Source organism: Pleuronectes platessa, chromosome 2 (assembly GCF_947347685.1).
Source record: "Pleuronectes platessa chromosome 2, fPlePla1.1, whole genome shotgun sequence".
Classification (NCBI taxonomy): domain Eukaryota; kingdom Metazoa; phylum Chordata; class Actinopteri; order Pleuronectiformes; family Pleuronectidae; genus Pleuronectes; species Pleuronectes platessa.
In genome coordinates, this window is record NC_070627.1 from 30,105,071 (window position 1) to 30,127,871 (window position 22,801).

Sequence of the window (22,801 nt, forward strand, 5' to 3'; positions counted from 1 at the left end):
GGGATCCCTCACATGTGGCTCTCTCTGAGGTTTCTATGTTCTTTTTTTTTTTCATAGTTTTTCCTGACTCTTGTTGAGGATTAAGGACGGAGGATGTCACACTTTGTTAAGAGCTATCAGGCAAATTGTGATTCATGAATATGGGCTATACGAAATTTGATTGATTGAATGATTGATCAGGATTCTAATGGTATGTTGTCATTTTGATGTAGTGTTCTAGTCGATATAGGCTCAACTACATGCAGGTGACCTCGTTCCATGTGAACTGTCACCAAATAAAGGGGATGGTTGTGTAAACCCTGCAGCATTCCTGTTGCTGCAACACTGGCAATACTGGTGTGAACAATGGTCAGAGCGTACGCCATACAACACACACGTACCACTCATAATTGTGACTAAGAGCTGCGCAGGAAATGAAGGGATGTTCTGAATCACATCTTGTGCTGCTAACACTCCCCCTGACTGTGTGCCAGAGCAGACTTTGTGTTTAAATTCATTTGTCTTCGGCTTTTGTTGATCAAGAAGATGTTAAGATTTTAAAAGCTTTATGCTAAACTGTAATTGAAAAGATTTTTTCTAAACGCAGTTATTGTTACGGTTTGAGGGAGGAGATGGACCCAGGATGCAGAGGTAACAAACAAAAAGGTATTTAATATAAAAAGAGTCTTTAAACAAGACAAAAACAAACAGGAACACTAACACAAGTAACTCTGGCGTCAAGGCGCACGGAGAACAAGGAACGAGGAAGCTGGTCGAGACAGCAGGAACGAACAAATAAACCTTATCTGACCCGTGTGGAAACGGGTAGAAAACAACGAGTACAAACCGACAGAGCACAAAGGGAAACACAGAGGCTTAAATACAAGAAGGAAGGCAGGGGCAATTACACACAGGTCAAACACATGAGGATTGGGGACGACAATCAAAGACAGGAAGTGAGACACCGAGAAGCTGGAACAAGACACAGTGAAAGCGAAGCTACAAAATAAAACAGGAAGTAGAAAACACAACGAGACAGAAAACCATAAACATAAATGACTGAGCGTCACAGTTATTTTGTTTAGCTTTTTACCAAAACCTTTTGGTCATGCCTTAATGACATGGAGCAGTACAGTATCCTCTGTTCATTCTGTGAGGACCCGTAATGGACCACGATCTTTGACACCAGTGTACCTAATAATATGAAAGGACTGCTGGATGTATGCTGATACATGCTGAGTCACTGGGAGGGTTTGTTCGAACATTTAAATCACACAGAAACAATACGATAATCATCTGTGTTGGTCACACCTCTTTTTTTTTTATCTGACCAACTTTATTTAAGTCTTTGGTGCTCATGAAACTTTAATTTGCAGAATGATATATCTGTGTCAAATATTCAGATCATATTTCATCACTCATAGGAACCTGAAGAAACCTTCTATCGATTGTATTTGTACCCATTAAAAACTTTATTTGAATTAGTAACCCTAGCCGTAGTTTATCTGCCTAGATGTACAGTCACACCCCTGTGTCTGTGTCATTTCCTGCATCAGCTTGATGAAGCAATTCACCCTAACTGTTGGGAAGTATTTTTTCCAGTGAGGCAGAAAAATAATTGATTACCTTAATATATTGAAAAGCAGATTTAAATGAAATCTCGTCTTTCTCGCTGCAAATATTTGTACTTTTCTTTGTTATTAATCTCTGTCTGTTTTCCATTGTTCTCCAGAGATACATTCTGCATTCAGGGATGGAGTTAAGTCAAGGGTGGAAGTCAGGACTTATTTCATGGTTGAGCTCAGGGAACATTCAGCTATTACAAGCCTTCAGTGCAACAACGTCTTCTCCCACAGTGGCACACCATGTTCCTATTGTTGCCTGTCAGGACTTAATTCATCATTCACTTATTCATGGTGAACCATATCAAATAATGTACAGGCTTATTTGTATGTTTGACGTATGTGGATGCTAGCATCAACTGCAATGTGTACACAGTATGGCTGCCAATCAGTATTGCATTGATCAGGGTCTCCTTTCATGCTGCATTGCTGTTGATTGGTTAGTCTACATTGGTCAAAGCAGTATTTTGAGAATGTCTGGTGTCTTTTTTTAAACCTCTCTCTCACTACAACATAGGATCATGCTCCTGGAGCCATGGCATGATATGCAAGATATTGCCATGATTCTTTAATGTTTGTCATCTTTTGTCTTGGACAGCCTAAAATTGAGCAAAGATGTGTCACACTTTTCAAGTCTTGATGACTTGATGACCACTTGCATTCAACTTCAACATATGGAGACAGGGATCCAACCGCCGACATTTTGGTCATCTTGATCTCTATCTTGATCTACACCCCAGAGTGAAAACGATAAATACAAACATAAAGATCCAAAGCCAAATGTTAACTGACGATGTATGAAAGGATTATATTTGCAAATGTTTTACGTGTAGCCTACCAGCTATCAGCCACTCCAGCCTCGGCTCCATGTCTCTGTTCCCAACAGCCTGTGTTGAAAGTCAGGAGGAGTCAGGCTGTTTCCAAGAGATAACTCACATTTACAGCGCCCACCAGATACAATGCAGACTTGACTGTACTTGTCTGAAGTTGTATGTGCACAGTGGGTTATGTGAAAAATTGAGTCAGAGGACACACCCCGTACAGAGTGGAGAGAAACTTAACATGAGAGTTCAGTTGGACCCCGAGGCTGCTATTTCTTTACATGCATGTGATGATCAGCAGGAGTTACCACACTTCCTGGCAAATCTTAAACACTGCCTTCAGGGCATATGTTGTGTCTGTGGAGGAATGAGTGAGTTTGACTGTGTGACAGGGTTTTCTGTGTTCTTTCAAAGATGGAATAGACCATCAAATTGTTGTGTAATCCATTCTTACTTTTGTTAGCGTTGAGTCTTCCCTACATAAGACCTACAGAAATGTAGTTACACTTTTAGACGACACCACCATTTATCTCATACTTATTTAAGGTAAACAAATATGGAGATGTTTTTTATTATTTATATCCAGGAAATATGGTTATGTGGACACAATCACTAATTATTTCCAGAAACATTTGGGGATGTTGGTGGGTATAATATTTATCACCATGTTGTGATAATAACATTTGCAAATTCCCACTGAACACAGAGCGCAGCTGAGGCTGCCGGAAATGCTTTGTAAGTAAAAACCAAAACAATTTACAGATCTAAACATTTGACCTGATGATGGCACCAGATAAAATGTTCAGCGAGCACCAAAGTTATTACCTTTCAACTTCAGGGATCTTACATTTTATAGACCTTGTTGGTAGTCTGTATAAGGAACAACAAAATCAAGTTTCTAAATATTATTCCATTAAAAGATAAGATTAGGGTAGATTAGAACATTTGACCTGTATCTTCAGGTGTACTAATCTTTTATCTCTTCTAACTTTGGTTTTGTTTGTTTGCAGCTCCTTGGTGTCTTTGTGTTGACTCTGTGTCTACGTCTGTCTGCTTGTCTGTATGCGTGTGTGTGTTGATTCATAGAGTGCAGGGTGTGGTAGTGAAGGGCGTGACTCTGACACATACTGTATCACACTGTCCAGGTGAGAAAGTGTTTATAAAGCAGCAGCCAGGGAGCAACACACACTTAAAGAGAGGAAATAACAGAGGTGATATAGTAGCGGCTGCCAGGTGAGTCTCGTGCTCAGGAATACGATCCACTGGCTTTGGTTCTGTTCCTGTTTGCTGATATTCTGCTTTTTCCTTTCTCATGTGTTCCAGATTCTTTCATACAGGAGAAACACAGCATGATGATACTTTTACTTCTAGCTGGTAAGATCTCTCGTCTTTTTCTTTTACACTTTAATACTTTAGAATGTGTCATCTTACTGTTTGTCCTTTAGCTTTAAAAAGAGGCCTTACTTTTTCCACACCAGATGTTAACATTTATAAATCATTTGGAGTCAACATGTAAAATGTTGTTTTTCATCTTGGAGGAGGAACTGACATGAAACAATCTGCTGCAGTGATTGGCTGGAATGAAAACATGCATACTCCGGTCATGATGGCACATGTTTAACAAGCTGTATGGGTCTGCTTCAGAGGCTCTGATCAAATCAAACACATTTAGTGTGTAAGCATTATGTTAAAATAAATGGAACCAACAGTTTGACAGTGCTTCAATAAAAGAAATTGGCAGCTTGTTCAAATCATACATATCATATAATTTATAGAAATGCACTGCTCTAGACAGTATGACTTTTTCTAATCTAAAATGAAGTGTCCCTCTTGCCTGTACTTGTGTATCCAATGCTCCCTTTTAAGTCATTTTTTTCCCTTCATGAGTCTTTAGTAGGAAATATGAAATGTCACAAAACTTTGCAACATCATCTCAGGGACAGACAAAGAGAAAAACTGCTATGGGCTAAAAGACGAGCTGTAGAAGTTCAACAACATGATGGATCTAAATTATGGATCCCATCATATAACGCAGGATCATGGTGATGGACAGAAGCTGAAAGATCAAAGCTGTCCTTTCCAATGCCTGCTTTATCTGTAAAATCCTTTTTCTTAAGGACAAATCTGAATCTGGTGCTGTTTGGGTTAAAGTTTCATGACTGAATGAGTGTCAAAACTGGAATAATCTATAGTTTTATGCTTTCATTTGTTTTGAGAAAAGATGTATTTATAACTGTTACTGTTCATATACTGTCATTACGGCAAATGTAATTTTACATTTCTTCTTTCACTGCCTGCCTCCTTACAGCCTTAGCTGCAGTATCACAGGCCCAGACTGATTGCTCTCGGGGGGCTTGTTACCCACCCAGCAAAAACCTTCTCTTGGGTAGGGCTCACCAGCTCCAAGCCTCCTCCACCTGTGGCCTCACCGGCTCCGAGGTCTACTGCTCCCCATACCCACCGGTAAGAGCAGTCCTGTTCAAAAACCTTGTATCTTCCTGGAGATATTTTGAGACATAACTTTCCATCTCACAACTGCAGTTCCATTGTTTCAAACTGGGGTAAAAACCTACAGAAAACTAAGTTAACTCGATCAAGGGAGACTTACCCTGGGTGGCTGGAAGAGGGTTCTGTTAAAGATGTGGACAAAATAATTCCTGAATCCAAGCTACAGTCTGTGAGCCAGAGAAAGACAGAAACAAATTTGCATTTTTTATTGTAAAATATTGGGTTAGGGTTAGGTATTGCCACTTCAGCCAGCTGTGTTCAGCCAGGCCATGCATGGATCTCCACATGGTGTTTGCACAGCCAGGAGGTGAGTGCTGCAGAGGTCAGAATGAACAGACAGACGTGCAGGACAGAGTCTGTAGCAGGTTTGGCTGCTGCCTCCTGTCCATTTGTGAAACAGTCTGATTTCAATGCCAGAGCATCATGTTGCAACTCTACTCTTTGACCAATGTCTGAAAAACCACTCACCAGCCCATGTGCAACCTCAGCACAAATATTTCAAGGATGATTTTGAAATAAGACTCTAACTGTCCAGAGCAGAGGACATTCAATAAGCAAGAGACTGATGTTGCAAGTTCTATTATTGCAGTAAAAAAGGGAAAGAAGTGCCTCTAATATGAGATAAACTAATCATCCTGCAGATCAAAGTTTGTTTTTCAGAACATATTATATATATAATTTTAAACTTAACTATTATAAAATCGGCTAAACTGAATGAAACAGCATGTGGCCCGATTCATGACAAAAAATTATTTTGTTAAAATTTACATTTTGTATTGTGCATATAGTGTGGTTTAGGTGTAGTTAGAATTATTAAAATGATTTAGAGTGATTTATTCAGTGATTGGCATTTTTGATCCTCAGTTAGGGTACCCTTCACCTCAAAAATCTAAATGCAGCTTAATGACAGAGCAGCACTAAAGACACAAGAGATCATGTTTCTGCTGATATCAAAGCCTTCACACCATACAGTGTATGAGCACAGTGTTGATATCTGCCTCAGGGAATAGATACTTAAGTTAGGTGTGGACTTTGTGGATTTTTTTTACACAAGCCGCACCTTGTCCAGACAAGGAGGGGCAGGAAAACTCAGCTGTATTCGGGAGCTGACACATAGAAATAAACACGTATGTATGATTACTAGTTAAAAAAATCTTGTTGGATAGGGACCACATTAGTGCAATAATTCTGTATAATAATCAATTTACTGTATGTGCTGTAAAAGGAAAATGTCGAGGTGGCTAACGTCAATTAGGTAAAAAAGCAGCTGAATATGTTGACTGGTCTATAGAGACTTAACATGTCTTAGAAAAAAAATTATGTTTATTAATAACTACATTGTAAGTCCATTCAAACCCTTCTTATATACAGTATTTATTTGCAAATGCATTTGTCAACTATGAATTTTCATTTTCTGATGTCATTGTTGTGACCACGTCATTATGTCACTTATTACTATTATTATTATTATTGGGAATAATTTTCTGATCAATATAAGCTTTAGATTGTCTCTTTCCTACATAAGTAAGTTGGAAAATGTGTTTTCAGACCATATTTGTGTTGCGCTTACCTTTGATCTTTGATAGATCAACACAACACACAAACACACTCTAGAGAGAGAGAGAGAGAGAGAGAGAGAGAGAGAGAGAGAGAGAGAGAGAGAGAGAGAGAGAGAGAGAGAGAGAGAGAGAGAGAGAGAGAGAGAGAGAGAAATGCCTGATATATTTTTGATTAAAATCCTCTTCAATATAGCTATTTGGTGCTATTATTATCAGATACAGTAAACATGGCCAGACACCTGTTTGTGCACTTGTGAACATGAAGTTAATATCGGTTAAAATGTAACCTGAGCCTTTCTTTGTGCCAATGCAGATACTGACATATTGTAGTCTAGCCAACTTTTTTTTCATCATCGTGTGTACTATGGACTTTAAACCCTAACTGAGGATAAAAATGCACGATAATTTGATGCAGACTACTGAAAGTGACTCAATGCAAACAGTGTATTTGTGCCAATATCTACAAATCCCTTGTAATCTACGTATGCAAAGTCAAGAGGAACTTCCCTGTCATGCTTTGATATGGTTACAGGATTAAATATATGTTATGAAACCTTCAAACTTAATACTCTAAAACTGAAGTGAGCTTGTTAAATGATTATTGAATTGTGTCTCTACAGTTAATAATATATACAGCTGGGCTCAGTTAAGGTTTCAGTGAAGCTGCTGTGTGTCTCTGTAAATTGTACGTGAATTTATCTACTGTTCTTTATGTCGCTGACTGACATGTGTCCGACCTTCATCACAGAAGAAGACAGTGCACACCTATTTATGAGGGTGTGCAATTTGGTGCAGATCCAAATAAACCATATCTTGTCAATTTAGATTGTTTTCTGTGGTTCAGGGGGCAGAGTGGGTCATCCTCTAACCAAATATATGAGCAAGATGTTGGACCCCAAAGTCACTGAGAGTGAGAGTGTTTGTGTTCTTTTGAGATTGGCTGAATGGTACTATAAAGCACTATGAGTGGTCATCAAGAAAAGCGCTATGTAATACATAACATTTGCCACAAGGGGACTGATGGGCCTTGGCGTAGTTATGGTCTCTCCTGTTGTGCTGACCAGCTCCCACAGCAGCATGAACTACTTATTCGTCGTCACAGAAAAGATTCTCCACACAATGGATACCACAGTGCCAGGATACAAAAATACTTAATTGTTACACTGATGTTGTCATAGCCTCTGTCTGCCCTTTGAGATCAATAGATACTGTTTGTCATACAGAAATGTGATCTTTGCTGAGTTGTCTCAACTTGACCACTAAAAATATTAATTCAATGAAATTTTATTTGTATAGCACCATATCACAACATACATGATTACCAGAATTATGGAGAAACCCAACAGTCAACAAACAACACTTTGCAAATGTGGACAGAAGAAACTCATGAACAAGAAGGAACCGCCATAGTACCCAACTCAATGTGCCAGGTGATCTGCCTCAACAGGTGAGCAGAGAAAATTGGAGCAGTGAGGAGAAGTGGGACGAAAAAAGGGGGGGAGAGAAGTTTACATATACAAAGACAAAGCCGGCATTAAACTGTGGGTGTGGATCTAAAGGAGACCTATTGTCCGTCAATGTTTAGTCTCCCAACTTTACAGACATGCAACAGTAGGCTGGTGAGCTTCATGACCTTTGCTCTGTAATTCAGATGTTTATCCAGGACCGGATCTCTGCCTTGTCCTCAGTTACCTCAGTGAAAAACAGATCTAAACAAATTTGCACTGTTATTAGGGTGATTGAGTTAAGGCACGTAGCTTGAGGGTAAAACAATCCTTTATTTTGAAAAGGATCTGCACCCTTGAGGGACCTTTTCCTTACAGGGAACGCAGCCATGGTTTGTTTGCCAGAGTGGCAGCCAAGTGCAGTGTGGGAGTTACTGAGCGTTGACTCGTCTGGTGAAGCAGGGGCCCAGCTCTCATTGATGTGAGCATCTGCGTAAAGGAATACATTCACAGACACCCTGGGTAAAACCAGGACATTTTTTAATCATCTCCTTACATCAATTTAATTCAAAACTGTATGTGTTGTTTGCATATGCACATGCAGACTTCATGTGTGCCAATTTAGAGGTCAGTAGATATGTAAAAAGAGGGAGGAGGAAAATGTGATCGGATTTAAACTGGGTCCACACATGATCCTTCCACATCTTTAACTGGGGCAAAGTTTCTACAACGTCATCGACTAATTCAATCCAAACAGTGTTAAAGCCAGAACTGCAAGTCATCAGAGAGATATTGGTTTTCTGTCCCTCTGGACAGAAAACCAGAGGGAGCATGTCACACAGTTGTGTGACCTGCTCAGTGACACTGCTTATCTACACATCATATCAGAGAGGCAGCTGGTCTCAGGTCCATGTGTTAGTTTAAGGACAAACCCTTGACACTCACACTGATACAATTCCAAACATGCACGCGCTATATATTTTAAAGTCTGTTGCCACTTGTTTCTTAGGGGAAGATGAAGTGTTGTCCTTGTGACTCCAGGAACCCAAATGGGCGGCAGGCCCACACTGTCCAGGATGTCCTGTCCACCTCTGGACCAGAGAGATGGTGGCAGTCCAGGAAAGGTGGGAGACTTTAAGACAGAATGAAAGAAAGAAAGAAAGAAAGGCCATTGATTCCAGACAATCATTTAAAACCAAATCAAAGTCTCTCTCTGACCATCTATAAAGAGTGAAACAAGTCAAACAGAGTGGAATAACTGTTTTGCTTGTTTGTTCTGCAGACGTGACTCCAGTCACTCTTCAGTTGGACCTTGACAACCTGTTCCAGCTTGACAACCTGTTTCTCAACTTCAAGGTACGACACAGTCAGATACAGTTATCATTGCCGCATTAGGTGAGCACATTCACTCACAAGAGAAAATATGGTGCGTTCAAATCTTGATTATAACCATTATTATGATGATCTAGGTGTGTTCTATTTGAAATTAAATAAAGATATTCTATATACTTTAAAAATATATTTCCTTCTCAAAGTTTATTAAGTAGAATGAAATTATATAATATTAGAATAGAATAATAGTTTGTGGTGGCTTTGAAACACAATAGATCTCACTATGTTTGTGTTTTCCTATAGAATTAAACTTTTTTTTAATTAATTGTTGTTTGTGTGCAGGGCCCTCGTCCCAGTGCCTTGGTTATAGAGAGGACACTAGACAACGCCAGGACCTGGGCGCCCAGCCTCTACCTAGCTACAAATTGTCAAAGGAGTTTTCCTGGCATCCCCACATCAACACCTCTTAAACTGGATGATACATACTGCTACACACTGCCCCCTACTGAAGCAACCCCCTACCAAGACCACACAGTAAGTAAAAACAATGCTTAAAGATAATGCAGATCTATTGTGTAGAACATATAGTTATTGACAGCGTCAACCTGTCTGAGGGGGAATTCAGGTTTGAAATCCTGTAATAGAGAAAAAAAAGTGAAGTTGCACATGTAACATGTACGTTTCTCCTTTTCAGATTGAGTTCAATCCTCTGCGTCAGTATGCTTATGTCCCAGCTTCCAAGAGCCAAAAAATTGAAGGTAACTGTTTCTTTCCAACTATGACACACGTCTGGATCAGATCAAGAATGAACCTGATTAAAGGTGTTGACCATCTCATTTACAGATGTCACTGGGTTAACGGGGCTGAGAGTGAGGCTGACAGAGCTGGGTGATGTGCCACGTCTCCCAGGCAGAGCTCTCAGTAGGTTTTATGCCCTGAAGGAGATGAGGGTGATGGGCAGCTGTATGTGCCATGGACACGCCAACCGATGTCTGCCAGAGGCCTATAACAACCCACTGTCCAATACCATACATGTATGTATGTAGTGTGTTTTAAGGTTGGATGTGTGAGGAACATGGAGTCACACACAGACACTAACAGACACACACACACACACTCATTCACTCAAACTCACAAACCACAGTACTGTCTATTTTCAGTTTACTCTTTCAGTTTTAACAGTCTAAAAACATGGCATTAAAGGGTTTTTGGTAAATGGTTTTGTATTTATATAGCACTTTTCTAGTCTTGAGGACGACTCAAAGCACTTTACAGTACAGTTTTACGTTCACACACTCATTCATACAGTGCATCTGTTCGCAGCACTTTGTTATTCTATGGGGGGGCCATTTGGGGTTCAGCATTTTGCCCAAGGACACTTCGGCATGTAGATGGGTCAGACTGGGGATCGAACTGCCGACCTTCAGGTTGGAGGACCTCCACTGTACCCCTCAGCCACAACCGCCCGTTAGACAATTGACAGTGATGTGAAACTAAATAAAAACAGCAAAACTAGTATTGATAGTCAGTGTTGGGAGTAACGCGCTACAAAGTAACGCGTTACTGTAATTCCACTACTTTTAGCGGTAACGAGCATGTAACGAAGTATTTTTTTTAATCAAGTAGCGCAGTTACAATTTCTGAAATTTAAATGAGTTCATTACTCGCGTTACTCTCTTTTGAGAAAACTGAACACTTGCAGACAAGAAGACAAGTGAACCAGATCCCCCGAAAGATGGTCGAAACTTAAACTAATGTTCTGGTCGTTTATTTGAGCCGTCCTTGTAACACCGTACACCTTAATACAACTTTGGACAATGAAACACCTTAAAACAACCGTGGACACCGTAAGACATTGTGCTTCTTCGGAGGGTTGCTAAAAACATAAACCTTTTCCGTAGCGCCGTTGTAGTCATCACAGGATGTCCGCGACTCTACCGGAACCGTTTCAAAATAAAATCATGTAACATTTTCACAATAAAACATTTTCACAATAAAATAATAGAAGTAACTTAAAAGTTACTTTGCCTAGTAACTAATTACTTTTGATATACAGTAACTGGTGAAGTAATTCAATTACTTTTAAAAGAAGTAACTAGTAACTGTAACTAAGTACTAATTTTCAGTAACTTGCCCAACTCTGTTGATAGTTAAGTAAAAATGTTTGAGCTGTTCCGAACTAAAGTCTGCAACAAATCTTATCTGAACGTGCAGTTTTGTGCACATCTCTTCTTTCCGTGCCTCTTTTCAGGTGAATCCTCAATGTGACTGCCAACATAACACAGCAGGAGTGAACTGTGAGCGTTGTGCTGATCTCTACAACGATCTACCCTGGAGACCTGCAGAGGAGGGAGACACTCATGCCTGCAAACGTAAGACATCAACTGCACCTGTCACACGCATCCGCATGATAACATGGGAATGGGAAAGGCTGAGCGGGCTAATGTGAGACATTGGGCAATGTGAGACACCCCCTATATCTAGGCAACAGTACACATTTGTGGTCATGTGACCATTATGTTTTCAAGCCCCTCCCATTCCCTCCTTGCCATGAAGGAGAAGTTGGTGCTGGTGCTGTGGTAATTATGTTTTTCTCATAAAAATTTGTTTTTTGCATGTAAAAGTAAATTTTCTTGACTGAACTTAATCAACTGTTGTGTCAAAACAAATTGATTCAGGTAGAAAAACTTATATCATACATAGTTGATGAACTTCCAACATATAAAACCATGTGATTGATGCTAGCTGAAGATTAGCCTGAATTGCTAAGAGATGTTGTTTTTTCCAAAATGTTGGCTGTTGGTAAAGTGAGACAAATGCTGTGGGGTAAAGTGAGACATGAAGCACAAGTTAAGTTTAGTCTTAAACATATTTTAGTGTTATATTACATTACATATGTTTTATTTTTTAATGTCATAAACATTGTAGAAAAGCCATCATGCCAAGAAACTACACCCTGGGGCAACATGGGGCCAAACACCCCTCGCAGAGATGGAGAGTGCAGCCGCTGAGGTCATGCAAGGAAATAAGTCCTTAAGAAAAGCTGGAAGGGATAGAAATATTGATAAGACAACCCTCAAAAGATTCATAAAGAAAAAAGAGAAAGGGGAAGTAAAATCAGTAGCCTGGGGTGCAGTAGCTGGGGTAAAGAGAATATTCACAGATGAGATGGAGGAGGAGCTTGCCAAACACTTAAAACAACTAGCTGACCAGTTCCATGGCCTAGCTCCAGTTAAGTGCTGTGAACTGGCATTTGAATACGCAGAGAAAAACAATATCCCTGTCCCTGCCAATTGGACAGAGAAACAATGTGCAGGTAAGCTAGATCACACGAATCATAATAATCATAAATGTGCTCAATTGACCAATCCCCATGATTCTGTTACTAGTCCGATATTAGTGTGGTTGTCAATCTAGCTGTCTAATACAAACTAATACAACATGAGTTTTTATGGTAGTTTTAAAGTGGAAAAGTAAGTGGATCACTTTACCCCCTTGATTTCTCTGGTCTGTCTCACTTTACCCCTTAGCTGGGGAAAAGTGAGAAACAAGACACCTTTTGTTAAAACAATCATATTTTCACGGCCCTTTGTCCTGAAGACATTCTGATCATTGCCATTGCTAGGAAACATCCTGAACTAATGGGAAATGTGTTAATTTTACTGATATATCATTTTAGCTCGCCTAGAGGGGAGCAAATGTAAAAAATGTCTCACATTACCCCGCTCTCCTACCATTATCATTTTAAATTATTCACTCATGCTGTAGGCATGCTGTACTCTGGTTTCCCCCTGTAGTCCAGAGACATGCAGCATGCTTGTCTGTCTCTATGTGTCTGTCCAATGACTGACTGGCAACTTGTGTAGGGTGTTCCTCGACTTTCACCCACTGTCAGTGCGAATAGGCTCCAGACCCCATATGTTCCTCAAGGATGAATGTGTGTAGCAAATGAATGGGTTGATGCATATACATTATAGTGACCTCTTTGTCTTCTCCTCAGGCTGTGAGTGTAACAACCATGCCCAGCGCTGTCGTTTTGACCAGGCAGTGTACGATGCTAGTTGGCAGAGTAGTGGAGGTGTGTGTGAGGGTTGTATGCACCACACTACAGGGCCAAAGTGTGACCAGTGTGCCCCAGGCTACCAACCCAATCCCCGCAGCCGAATTGACCGTCCTGACGCCTGCATTCGTAAGTGCCTTATTAGTGAAATGAAACACAATCATAGTGATGTCAAGGTTAGGAAAGCTTCAAACTGAAATGTGAAATATATCATCATGTATGTAGGATCTAAGGTGAGTGGCTCATGTCTAAGCTAATGTGTTGGTTCCAGGCTGCATCTGCAATCCTGGGGGGACAGTGAACAGGGGCCAGTGTGACGACAGCACAGGCTTCTGTCAGTGTAAAGTGAATGTCGAAGGTCCCCGCTGTGACCGCTGTAAAAGAGGCCACTATGGTCTGATCGACTCCAACACTCTGGGCTGCACCAGTAAGTCATCCAACACCAAAAGTTTGCACACCACACTCGTCTTTTATGGCTGGGCCTGTTTTCAGATACAGTTTCACGATTCCGGCATCATTGCATTTCTTCAGGAAAATATCACAGCTTGCACCTGAATGTTAAATACATACAGTATGTAAGCCTAACCCCCAAGGATGTAGGTCACTGATACTTACAGCTAAGTGTGTGTGAAAAAATGTTCATACTAGAAGGCAGAGGATGATCACAAACCTATAACACAAAGACGACACTGTTAATTAAGGTTTAGACCAGAAATAAACACGTTCCTTTAAAAAAGGGGTAACCTTACCAGTTTCACACTAAAGTGCTTGAGTCAAAAAGCACACGTGAACACACAGCAAGTGGCCAGAGAGAGGTTCCACCTGGGTTTATAAGAGCCAGGTTCTCACCTGAAGTACAATGAGGAGGAGGGGCAGAGTCTCGAGAAAAGGAGCATACATGCACACACACACACACACACACACACACACACACACACACACACACACACACACACACACAAGCACTAGGTTCGTAATGATTTGTTTTTGTTTTCATATCAAGGTATTAAAGGTTTTCATATTAAAACCCCATTTCTACTACACCAATAATTTTATTAATACAAGAATAATGCATAATTTGGTATACTTTGAAGTCTGATCAAAGTGTCCAGGGGTCGGATTTATAACCGTTGCGTACGCACAAAACGGGTCCTGAAATGTGCGCACGCCACTTTTCACGCCAAAGTTGGGATTTATAAAAACGAACTTCACGGGAAAATGGGCGTATATCCCAGGGGGTCGCATTTATAACCGTTGCGTACGCACAAAACGGGGCCTGAAACGTGCATACCCCACTGCTCACGCCAAAGTTGGGATCTATAAAAACAAACTTGACGGGAAAATGTGCGTATTTGTAAAGGCCTCTGTATGCTTCTCCGAGTCCGTTGCGGAAGGACGGACGGACGGAGCGGACGGACACTTTTTGATTTATAGTTCTACGAGCCTTTTTGTTCCGAAAACAATTCACCGCCAGAACAGTAGTTGGCGCAACGGAAGTCGAGCTTAGAGAAGCCTACCTCATGAGGTATATAGAAGAAGTCCACGCTGGTTTATTTACGTCCTCCCGGCTCCTCACACACAGTGAACGATGACAACAGAAAAAGCCTGTTGATGACGCGACAGTTTTGCTGAAATAAAGTGACACCCAGCGGGTCAAAATGCTTATGTTATCGTGTCTTAACGCAGCGGTTCCCCGGTCTTGTTTCCAAACTGCGTTGCTAATTCAACAGCTGCAACAGCTTGAAGCTACACGGAGGCAGCTAGCTTCCCCCCAGCTTCCACACACAGTCAGCACGGACACCCGATACTAACTACTACCAAGTGTTTGCTTCTAACCTGACGGTGTTTGAGAAACAGTGTCATGAGAGCCGTGGGATTAAAGTCAGCGGGTTTTTGCGCTGTTCCCACCGCAGTTAGCATGGTGGCTAGCCCGCTACCCCCGTTATCAAAGTTCGTTATAACCGTATGTGACCGTACACACATGCTGTAAGTGCTCTAACCAGCCACCGTCAGCCGGACAACGCCGCTGGCTTAACACACTTGTCACATTAATCATAGAGTCGTAGTTGTGATTTAGGTTTATTGTGATTTAGGGAATGAAACAGGAAGTTAGAGGTCCGGAAATGACGTTGGGCGGAAATGATGTTTTTAGTGGACCAATCACAGCCAAGTGCTATCCGTGGGCTGTCCGCCATTTCGACGTGTAGTTAGAAAAATGAGAGCTGCACGAAAAGCTCTCCGAGGAGCCGCGGAGAGGCCCGGAGAGGGCGTTCCACGTTGGAGAAGGCGGTCCTATCTGTCCGTGTCCGTCAAAACGGAGAAGCATACATTGGCCTTAAGCAAACTCGGACCCATGCGTAAGAACGTTTTGGAGACGGGAAAGTGGCGATGCAGACATGAGGTGGTGAACTGAAGCCAGATTATTGATCCAATTCATCATTTACATTAAAACCAACATCTTAGTTTAGCTCGCGCGAGCAGATATGTTACAGAGCCGAGTCATTAATAGTTTTTAATAATATCTTCTAACACTGTGCGTGTATCATCATATCGCTGCAGTGAACGTGACCGTGCCACAGAGCGCACAGAGCGCACAGGAGATCACTTATAAGAAATGAAGACACTTTCCAAATAATCTCCCAGTGGAGGTAAGGATCCACTGATGTGAGGGAATCGGTCCGATGCTCTAAATAAATAAATACTGCCGTGACAGTGGTGCGGGGATCTGTGTGATGTGTGCACGTCAATGGAAGGACGAGTAGGAAGAGAGGGTTCAGCGATTTCTGATCTCACACATTGTGTTATCCACAGCAGCAGCAGAGTGTCAGTGTATTTTCTTTATTAGTGACATCACTGCTGTTCCATAAAATCGTTTTTCACCTCACTAACGAACACCTCGATGTCAGTGTCAGAAAGTTTCACTTCCTCTTCACATCTCTTGATGCCGTGCCTCCGTCAGGACTCACGGTGGAAACCCATTGGTCAGCGGCATCATTTAATGTTCGTGCCGTAGACCATTGACCATTCATGGTTGAAGGTGGGCGTGTGGAGGGCGGATTTGGAGGCAGATCCACGTACGAATGTTTCCAGGTGGACTGTGAACATTGCGTTCAGGTGTGCTTACGCACACCTTTAGTAAGAATCCTACGCAGTCCTTTATAAATCCGACCCCATGCCTTTGTTCGGACTCTGATGTTAGAAAAGCGCTATATAAATAAAAAAACATTTACCATTTACCCCTGCTCTCCAGAGTGTTCCTGTTCTTCTGACGGGTCCATGTCAGACGTCTGTGACCCTCTGACTGGCCAGTGTCCCTGTCATCCCCACTTCCATGGCCTGACCTGTGAAGTCTGTTCAAAAGGCTACTGGAAACCAGTCATGTCCGTACGCTGTAAACCCTGTGTCTGTGACCCCACCAGGTCATACAGTGATACTTGTGACCAGGTACGACCTCTGCATAATTTATAAAACCCTGTCTATTGGGTTGTTAGAGCAGCAAAGCACAAGCAAAGTAAAGGTGTTTCAACATTTATAAAGTAATTGAAGAGATAATTCAAACATAACATAATCCTAAAATGAAATGTACACGCAAAAGCAATGAACCAGGTTGGACACTATCACCGCATCTGTTGGTAGCAGCACTATACTGCTCACCACTGCTCATACTCACATATGTATCCAGAGTTTATATACAGGCTTTATTTATCTTTAGTAATGACACTAAAACCATTCTACCCTGCTCCCCAGCTGACTGGTCAGTGCCAATGCAAACCAGGGTTTGGAGGCCGAACATGTACAGAGTGCCCAGAGAACACTTACGGAGACCCACTAATAGGCTGCCAACGTGAGTCAGCCATCTTTAATACCTCTTCTCTGTTCTACCTTTTGTTGATTACCTCTGCCAGTGAGGTAATGTTTTCATTGCCTTTGTTTGTCTGGCTCTTAGCAGCATTACGCAAAAACTCCTGAACAGATGTCTTGACACGGAAGGGTGGAAGGACAAGAACCCTTTACATTTTTGACATATTTAGCAGATGCGTGCAATTTTTTAACATACTTGGATCAGACATTTATTTGACATTTTCATTGATTTCATTGATGTTCACTGTGATACTGAGGTGTATAAATTAAACAACTTTTTACGAATCTCTTTATGTCTTCAGCATGTGGGTGTGATACAGATGGAACCCTTCCAGAGGTTTGTGATAAGCAGACAGGAGCCTGTTTTTGTCGGCCGGGTGTCACCGCGACACGCTGTGACTCCTGCAGTCGGGGACACTGTGATTCTTTCCCTGCCTGCGAGACGTGTCCCTCCTGCTTCTTCACACTGGATGCAAAGATGCAGAACCTCAGCTTAACTCTGGAGAGACTCTCCCCCAGCTTCACTGACACTGATATTGGGAAGTTCGAGCCGCGCATCCGGACCCTGGAGGCCAGTCTGAAACTGATCAAAGAATCCATCCTCCTTCCTCCAAATATTGTCAAACAGATCGATGATGCTCGGTCCCAACTGGACAAGCTGGGGTGAGGCTCTATACAGAAGGAAACATGGCCCGAATAAATAGTTATTCATTCATTAAGCTACTCTTAAAAAGGCTGTTATTCATTAACTCAATTTTGTTCACCCCATTCTAACCCCGAGATGGACTTACAAAGTAAAACAAAAATTCTCACTAATGCCTAACCAAACAATTGTTATTTTTGTCTGACAGGGACCAGGTGGACAACATTAATGATGACCTCCCAACCGCAACAAGACCTGCTGGTCTGGAGTCAGAGCTGGCCAAGCTGCAGGCTCTGCTGGATGGCCTCAGTGTGTTGTACAAAGCCAAGAAAGGTGCCACTGATAGCACCACCAGTCCCAACAATGCAGGTAAGACACACTTATCTCTTCGAGATTCAAGATTCAAGATTTTTTATTGTCAAATGCACAACAATAACATTAGGCAGTCGCTGGCAGTGAAATGCTTGAGTCTCAGGCTCTCTTCTAGCAATCTCTTCTCTTCTAAAGTAATTACAACCTATAAAATAAAATAAAATAGAAATAGTATAAAATAGAATAAAATAGAATATCAAAATTTAAAATAGAAAATAAAGTATGTATATCTAAATATATATATAAACAGCTGAGGAGAAAATAAAACAACAATAGTGCAAATATGCAAATATGTCACGGAGAGGAGTTAAAAGTCTTATGGCCTGGGGGATGAAACTGTCTCTGAGCCTGGTGATGCGGGCCCGGATGCTGCGGTACCATCGGCCAGACGGCAGCAGGCAAAAATGTTTATGGCTGGGGTGAAAGGATTCTTTAATAATCCGGCTGCTCTTCTTCCTGCACCGCTGGGTGTAGAGGTCCTCTATGGATGGTAGCGCCGTCCTGGTGATGTGCTTGGCGGACTTCACCACCCTCTGTAAAGCCTTACGGTTCAGGGCGGTGCAGCTAACATACCAGGCGGGGATGCAGCCAGTCAGGATGCTCTCTATGGTGCACCTGAAGAAGTTGCAGAGAATCCTGGAGTCCATGTGGAGCTTCCGCAGCCTGCGGAGGAAGAAGAGCCGCTGTCTGGCCGTCTTCCTGATGGAGTCTGTGTGATGGGTCCAGGTCAGGTCATCAGTGATGTGGACCCCGAGGAACTTGAAGTTGCTGACTCGCTCCACCGTGGTCCCGTTGATGGAGAGGGGGGCGTGTTCTTCTCCTCGTCTCTTCCTGTAGTCCACGATCAGCTCCTTCGTTTTGCTGACGTAGAGATGGAGGTTGTTGTCCTGGCACCAAGATGTCAGGGCTCTGACCTCCTCTCTGTAGGCCTTCTCATCGTCGCCGGTGATCAGGCCTATGACAGTGGTGTCATCAGCAAACTTAACGTTGGTGTTGGAGCTGTGGGTGGCCATGCAGTCATGCATGAACAGAGAGTACAGAAGAGGACGCAGCCCTGGGGGACACCGGTGTTGGGAGTCAGGGTGGAGGATGTGGTGCTGCCGATCGCACCGCCTGTGGTCTGCCCGTCAGAAAGTCCAGTATCCACTCACGGAGGGCGAGTGGATACTGAGTGGCCCTCCGTGAGTGGATACCATCTCTGCTGCAACAGTCACTTTTAATGACGTATCGATGAGTGTAGGTGTAATCTTTCTATAGATTCTATATCGTGGTGCGGGCTAATCGTAATGGTAATGGCGGATCCTGTGTCGTGTTGGCATCATATAATAGTGGTGGACCACGACCGAGGTCGGTGGCTGATGATGGATCCTAATAAGCAGCAGTGGACAATGACTGTGGACTATAGTGGATCCGATCTGGATGGCGGATCATGATCTTGCTGGCTGCTGACCATAGACTATGATTGCAGCAGGACTGCTTGACATATAATAATAATAATAATAATACATTTTATTTGTAAGGCACTCTTCATCCGAGAATCTCAGAGTGCCACAAGTACATAGTTAAAATCAAAGTCATAAAAAAAACTCAACTCAAAGTAAAAACGCCTTCTTGAATAAAAAGGTTTTTAGGCCAGTCTTAAAAGAGTCCAGGGTCTGTGTTGCCCTCAGGTGGTCAGGGAGACCGTTCTATTGGCGGGGCGCTGCTGAGCAAAAGGCCCGGTCGCCCATGGTGCGGAGCTTGGTGTTGGGAACCCGAAGGAGCGAGCTACTTGTAGATCTGAGGGTGCGGGTGGAGGTTTGGGGAGTGATGAGTTCTTGTAGGTAAGGAGGTGCATGTCCATTTATGCATTTATGGGTGAGGAGTAGGACTTTGTAATCAATCCGGGTTGAGACAGGGAGCCAGTGGAGTGACTGGAGAATTGGAGTTATGTGCTCATATTTACGGACTCTCATCAGGATCCTGGCAGCGCTGTTTTGAATGAATTGCAGTTTTTGGATGTTCTTGCCAGTGATCCCAGTGAAAAGTGAATTGCAGTAGTCCAGTCTAGAGGAGATGAATACGTGGACGAGCTTCTCTGCATCTGACAGGGTTAAAGTGGGGCGCAGTTTGGATTTGTTTTTGAGATGATAAAAGGAGGTTTTGCACAGGTGTTTTACATGGTCATTAAAGGTCAGGTGAGGATCAAACCTAACTCCCAGATTAGTGACTGTGGAGGAGAGGGGTATGACCTGACCGTCGAAGGTGAGCTGAGTTATGGAGGATGACTGAACCTGGTGTGGAGTGCCAACAAGGAGGGCTTCAGTTTTGCTACTGTTTAACTGGAGAAAGTTGCTGCTCATCCATGTCTTTATCTCCCCAAGACAGGCGGTGAGACATGAAATGGCTGCAGAGGGGTTTGGGGCAGTTTTGATGTAAAACTGTGTGTCGTCAGCATAACAGTGGAAGGACATCCTATGTTTGCTGATGACACGACCGAGGGGGAGCATGTAAATAATGAAGAGGATGGGGCCAAGGACCGACCCTTGCGGAACACCACAGGAGACAGGGAGCAGTCTGGACTTGCATCTTCCCAGTGAGACATATTCAGTTCTGCCAGAGAGGTAGGACTGAAACCACTTGAGTGCAGAGTCTGATAGTCCAACAGCGTTGTAGAGGCGCTCTAGGAGGAGAGTGTGATCCACTGTGTCAAATGCAGCAGTCAGGTCCAGGAGGATGAGGAGTGAGGGTGATCCTGCATCGGCTGTCATCAGCGGGTCATTCGTAACCCTGAGCAAAGCCGTTTCAGTGCTGTGGGCTGAACGAAATCCTGACTGAAACTTTTCAAACAAGTTGTTATGTTGGAGGTGGTCCTGAAGTTGAGAAGCGACTACCTTCTCTAACACCTTGGATAGGAAGGCAAGGTTGGAGATAGGCCTGTAATTAGCTAGAACCTCCGGGTCCAGGGTGGGCTTTTTCTTGAGAAGGGGACGGATGACAGCAACCTTGAGAGTAGGTGGGACACAGCCAGACTGAAGGGAAAGGTTAGCAGCCTTGGTGATAAAAGGACTGAGAGTGGGGATATGTAACTTGAGCAGAGCAGTGGGAATGGGGTCCAGGGTACAGGTACAGGATTTCATTTTTTTGAGGATTGCCTCAACATGGCTCTCCTGAACCTCACTCGTAGATAAGGTGTTGGTGTCAGAGGGAAGCAGAGATGGAGAGCTGGACATCAGAGAGCGAATGGTGTTGACCTTTGATCTAAAAAAGTCAATGAAGCTGTTGCATTGCTCCTCTGTAGCCTCAGTTGAAGAGGGTGGTTTGGTTTCAGGAGATGGCTTATGGTGGAAAAAAGCTGTGATCCATGGTCATAGTGGCCGAGTCAATGCTTTTCCAGTTCCGGAAAGACATTTGACGCCTAGGTCTAATAGTAGGCAGCATAAAAGTTAAGGCCATTGAGACCACTTTGTGGTCGGACACACCGATATCATAGACCTGTAGGTTACTGATGGAAGCAGAGTCAGTGATAACCAGATCCAGAGTGTGCCCCTTGGTGTGAGTAGGAACCTCAACATGCTGCTGCAGCCCAAGACACTCAAGCACACTCAGGAAATCTGCTGCAAACTGACAGGAGGGGTTGTCGACATGGATATTTAAATCACCAACAATGACAATGTTAGTTGATATAGTGCAGAGAGAGGTAAGGAGATCACTTATCTCAGGTAGAAAAGATGGGTTTGGTTTTGGAGGACGGTATATGAGAAGCACTGTCATGGAGTATTGAGATTTGCATTTGAAGGCCAGGCATTCCATAGAGGAAAGATCAGGCATTGGCAGAGGAGACAGTTTTAGCTCAGCCCGGTGCATGACGGCTAGTCCACCACCACGACCAGAGCTGCGGGCCTTCTCCATGTAGTTATAGCCAGGGGGGCATGCTTCATTAAGCACGGAGTAGTCCCCTGGTTTATGCCAGGTTTCGGTTAGGCACATGAAGTCAAGACCTTTGTCCAGAATATGGTCGTATATGAGGAGAGATTTATTAGTGAGGGATTGTGCGTTTAGCAGCTCAATGGTGGTAAGAGACAGAGCACAGGGTGGAAATCCCTGAAAGCTCCGTAATACACTGCGATCCACTCCGTGTCTTCCATTTTGCCTAGTATTGGGTAGTCTCGCGATGTTTCCAACGATGACTCCGAGGTTTGTTTTGTTTCCTGGTTTCACGTTGAAGCCGCGGCGCGAGCCTCTATGGATGTAGGGAGGTCTGTTTTTCAAAATCCCACACTCTTGACAGAGGGCCTTAAACCCTTTGTCGGACGGAGCCATGAAGCTGCGCCAACGCCGTAGCTGCGGGGCGGTGTATGAAATCATTGCCAGCACCGATGTAAAAAACAGAACACAAAACAAGCCGCGCCGTCTGGCAACGATCACAGGCTGGCGAGCCCCAGCTCCGTAGTCATCACAGAATAAGGACTCCAGTAGAGCAGGCAGGCTCTATTAATCCAAAGTCCGCCGAAAAAATTGCTTTAAAAAGTCACATAAATCACAAGAGCGGTAGCAAAGTGTCAAGGGGAGCGGCAGCCAGCGTTCGCCAGCATACCCCTGTAATAGTGCTGATTTGAT

General features: G+C 43.0%; 1 protein-coding gene and 1 long non-coding RNA gene across 4 annotated transcripts in view; one reads left to right on the forward strand and one right to left on the reverse strand.

The window, feature by feature from the left end:
* On the reverse strand, positions 1-5,258 carry LOC128452304 (uncharacterized). Of its 2 annotated transcripts, none has more exons than XR_008340813.1 (2): positions 5,031-5,258; positions 1-2,488 (listed from the first exon to the last, which is right to left on the reverse strand). It is a non-coding gene; the product is annotated as an uncharacterized LOC128452304 (long non-coding RNA). The 2 variants fall into 2 exon arrangements; XR_008340807.1 differs by having other exon boundaries at positions 1-2,515.
* LOC128452262 (laminin subunit beta-3) overlaps positions 3,508-22,801 on the forward strand; it is a 26,339-nt gene continuing 7,045 nt past the window's right edge. Inside the window, exons 1-15 of one of the 2 annotated variants that reach the window (XM_053435513.1) lie at positions 3,508-3,655; positions 3,746-3,796; positions 4,731-4,885; positions 8,944-9,058; positions 9,217-9,290; positions 9,609-9,800; positions 9,961-10,024; positions 10,110-10,300; positions 11,518-11,638; positions 13,267-13,455; positions 13,598-13,753; positions 16,577-16,770; positions 17,074-17,170; positions 17,490-17,850; positions 18,039-18,199. In XM_053435513.1, the coding sequence (XP_053291488.1) occupies positions 3,772-3,796; positions 4,731-4,885; positions 8,944-9,058; positions 9,217-9,290; positions 9,609-9,800; positions 9,961-10,024; positions 10,110-10,300; positions 11,518-11,638; positions 13,267-13,455; positions 13,598-13,753; positions 16,577-16,770; positions 17,074-17,170; positions 17,490-17,850; positions 18,039-18,199 (2,095 nt within the window). In that variant the 5' untranslated portion in view covers positions 3,508-3,655; positions 3,746-3,771. Of the gene's footprint in view, positions 3,656-3,745; positions 3,797-4,730; positions 4,886-8,696; positions 8,849-8,943; positions 9,059-9,216; positions 9,291-9,608; positions 9,801-9,960; positions 10,025-10,109; positions 10,301-11,517; positions 11,639-13,266; positions 13,456-13,597; positions 13,754-16,576; positions 16,771-17,073; positions 17,171-17,489; positions 17,851-18,038; positions 18,200-22,801 lie in introns of those variants that run through there. The other variant, XM_053435514.1, reaches the window with a different exon arrangement.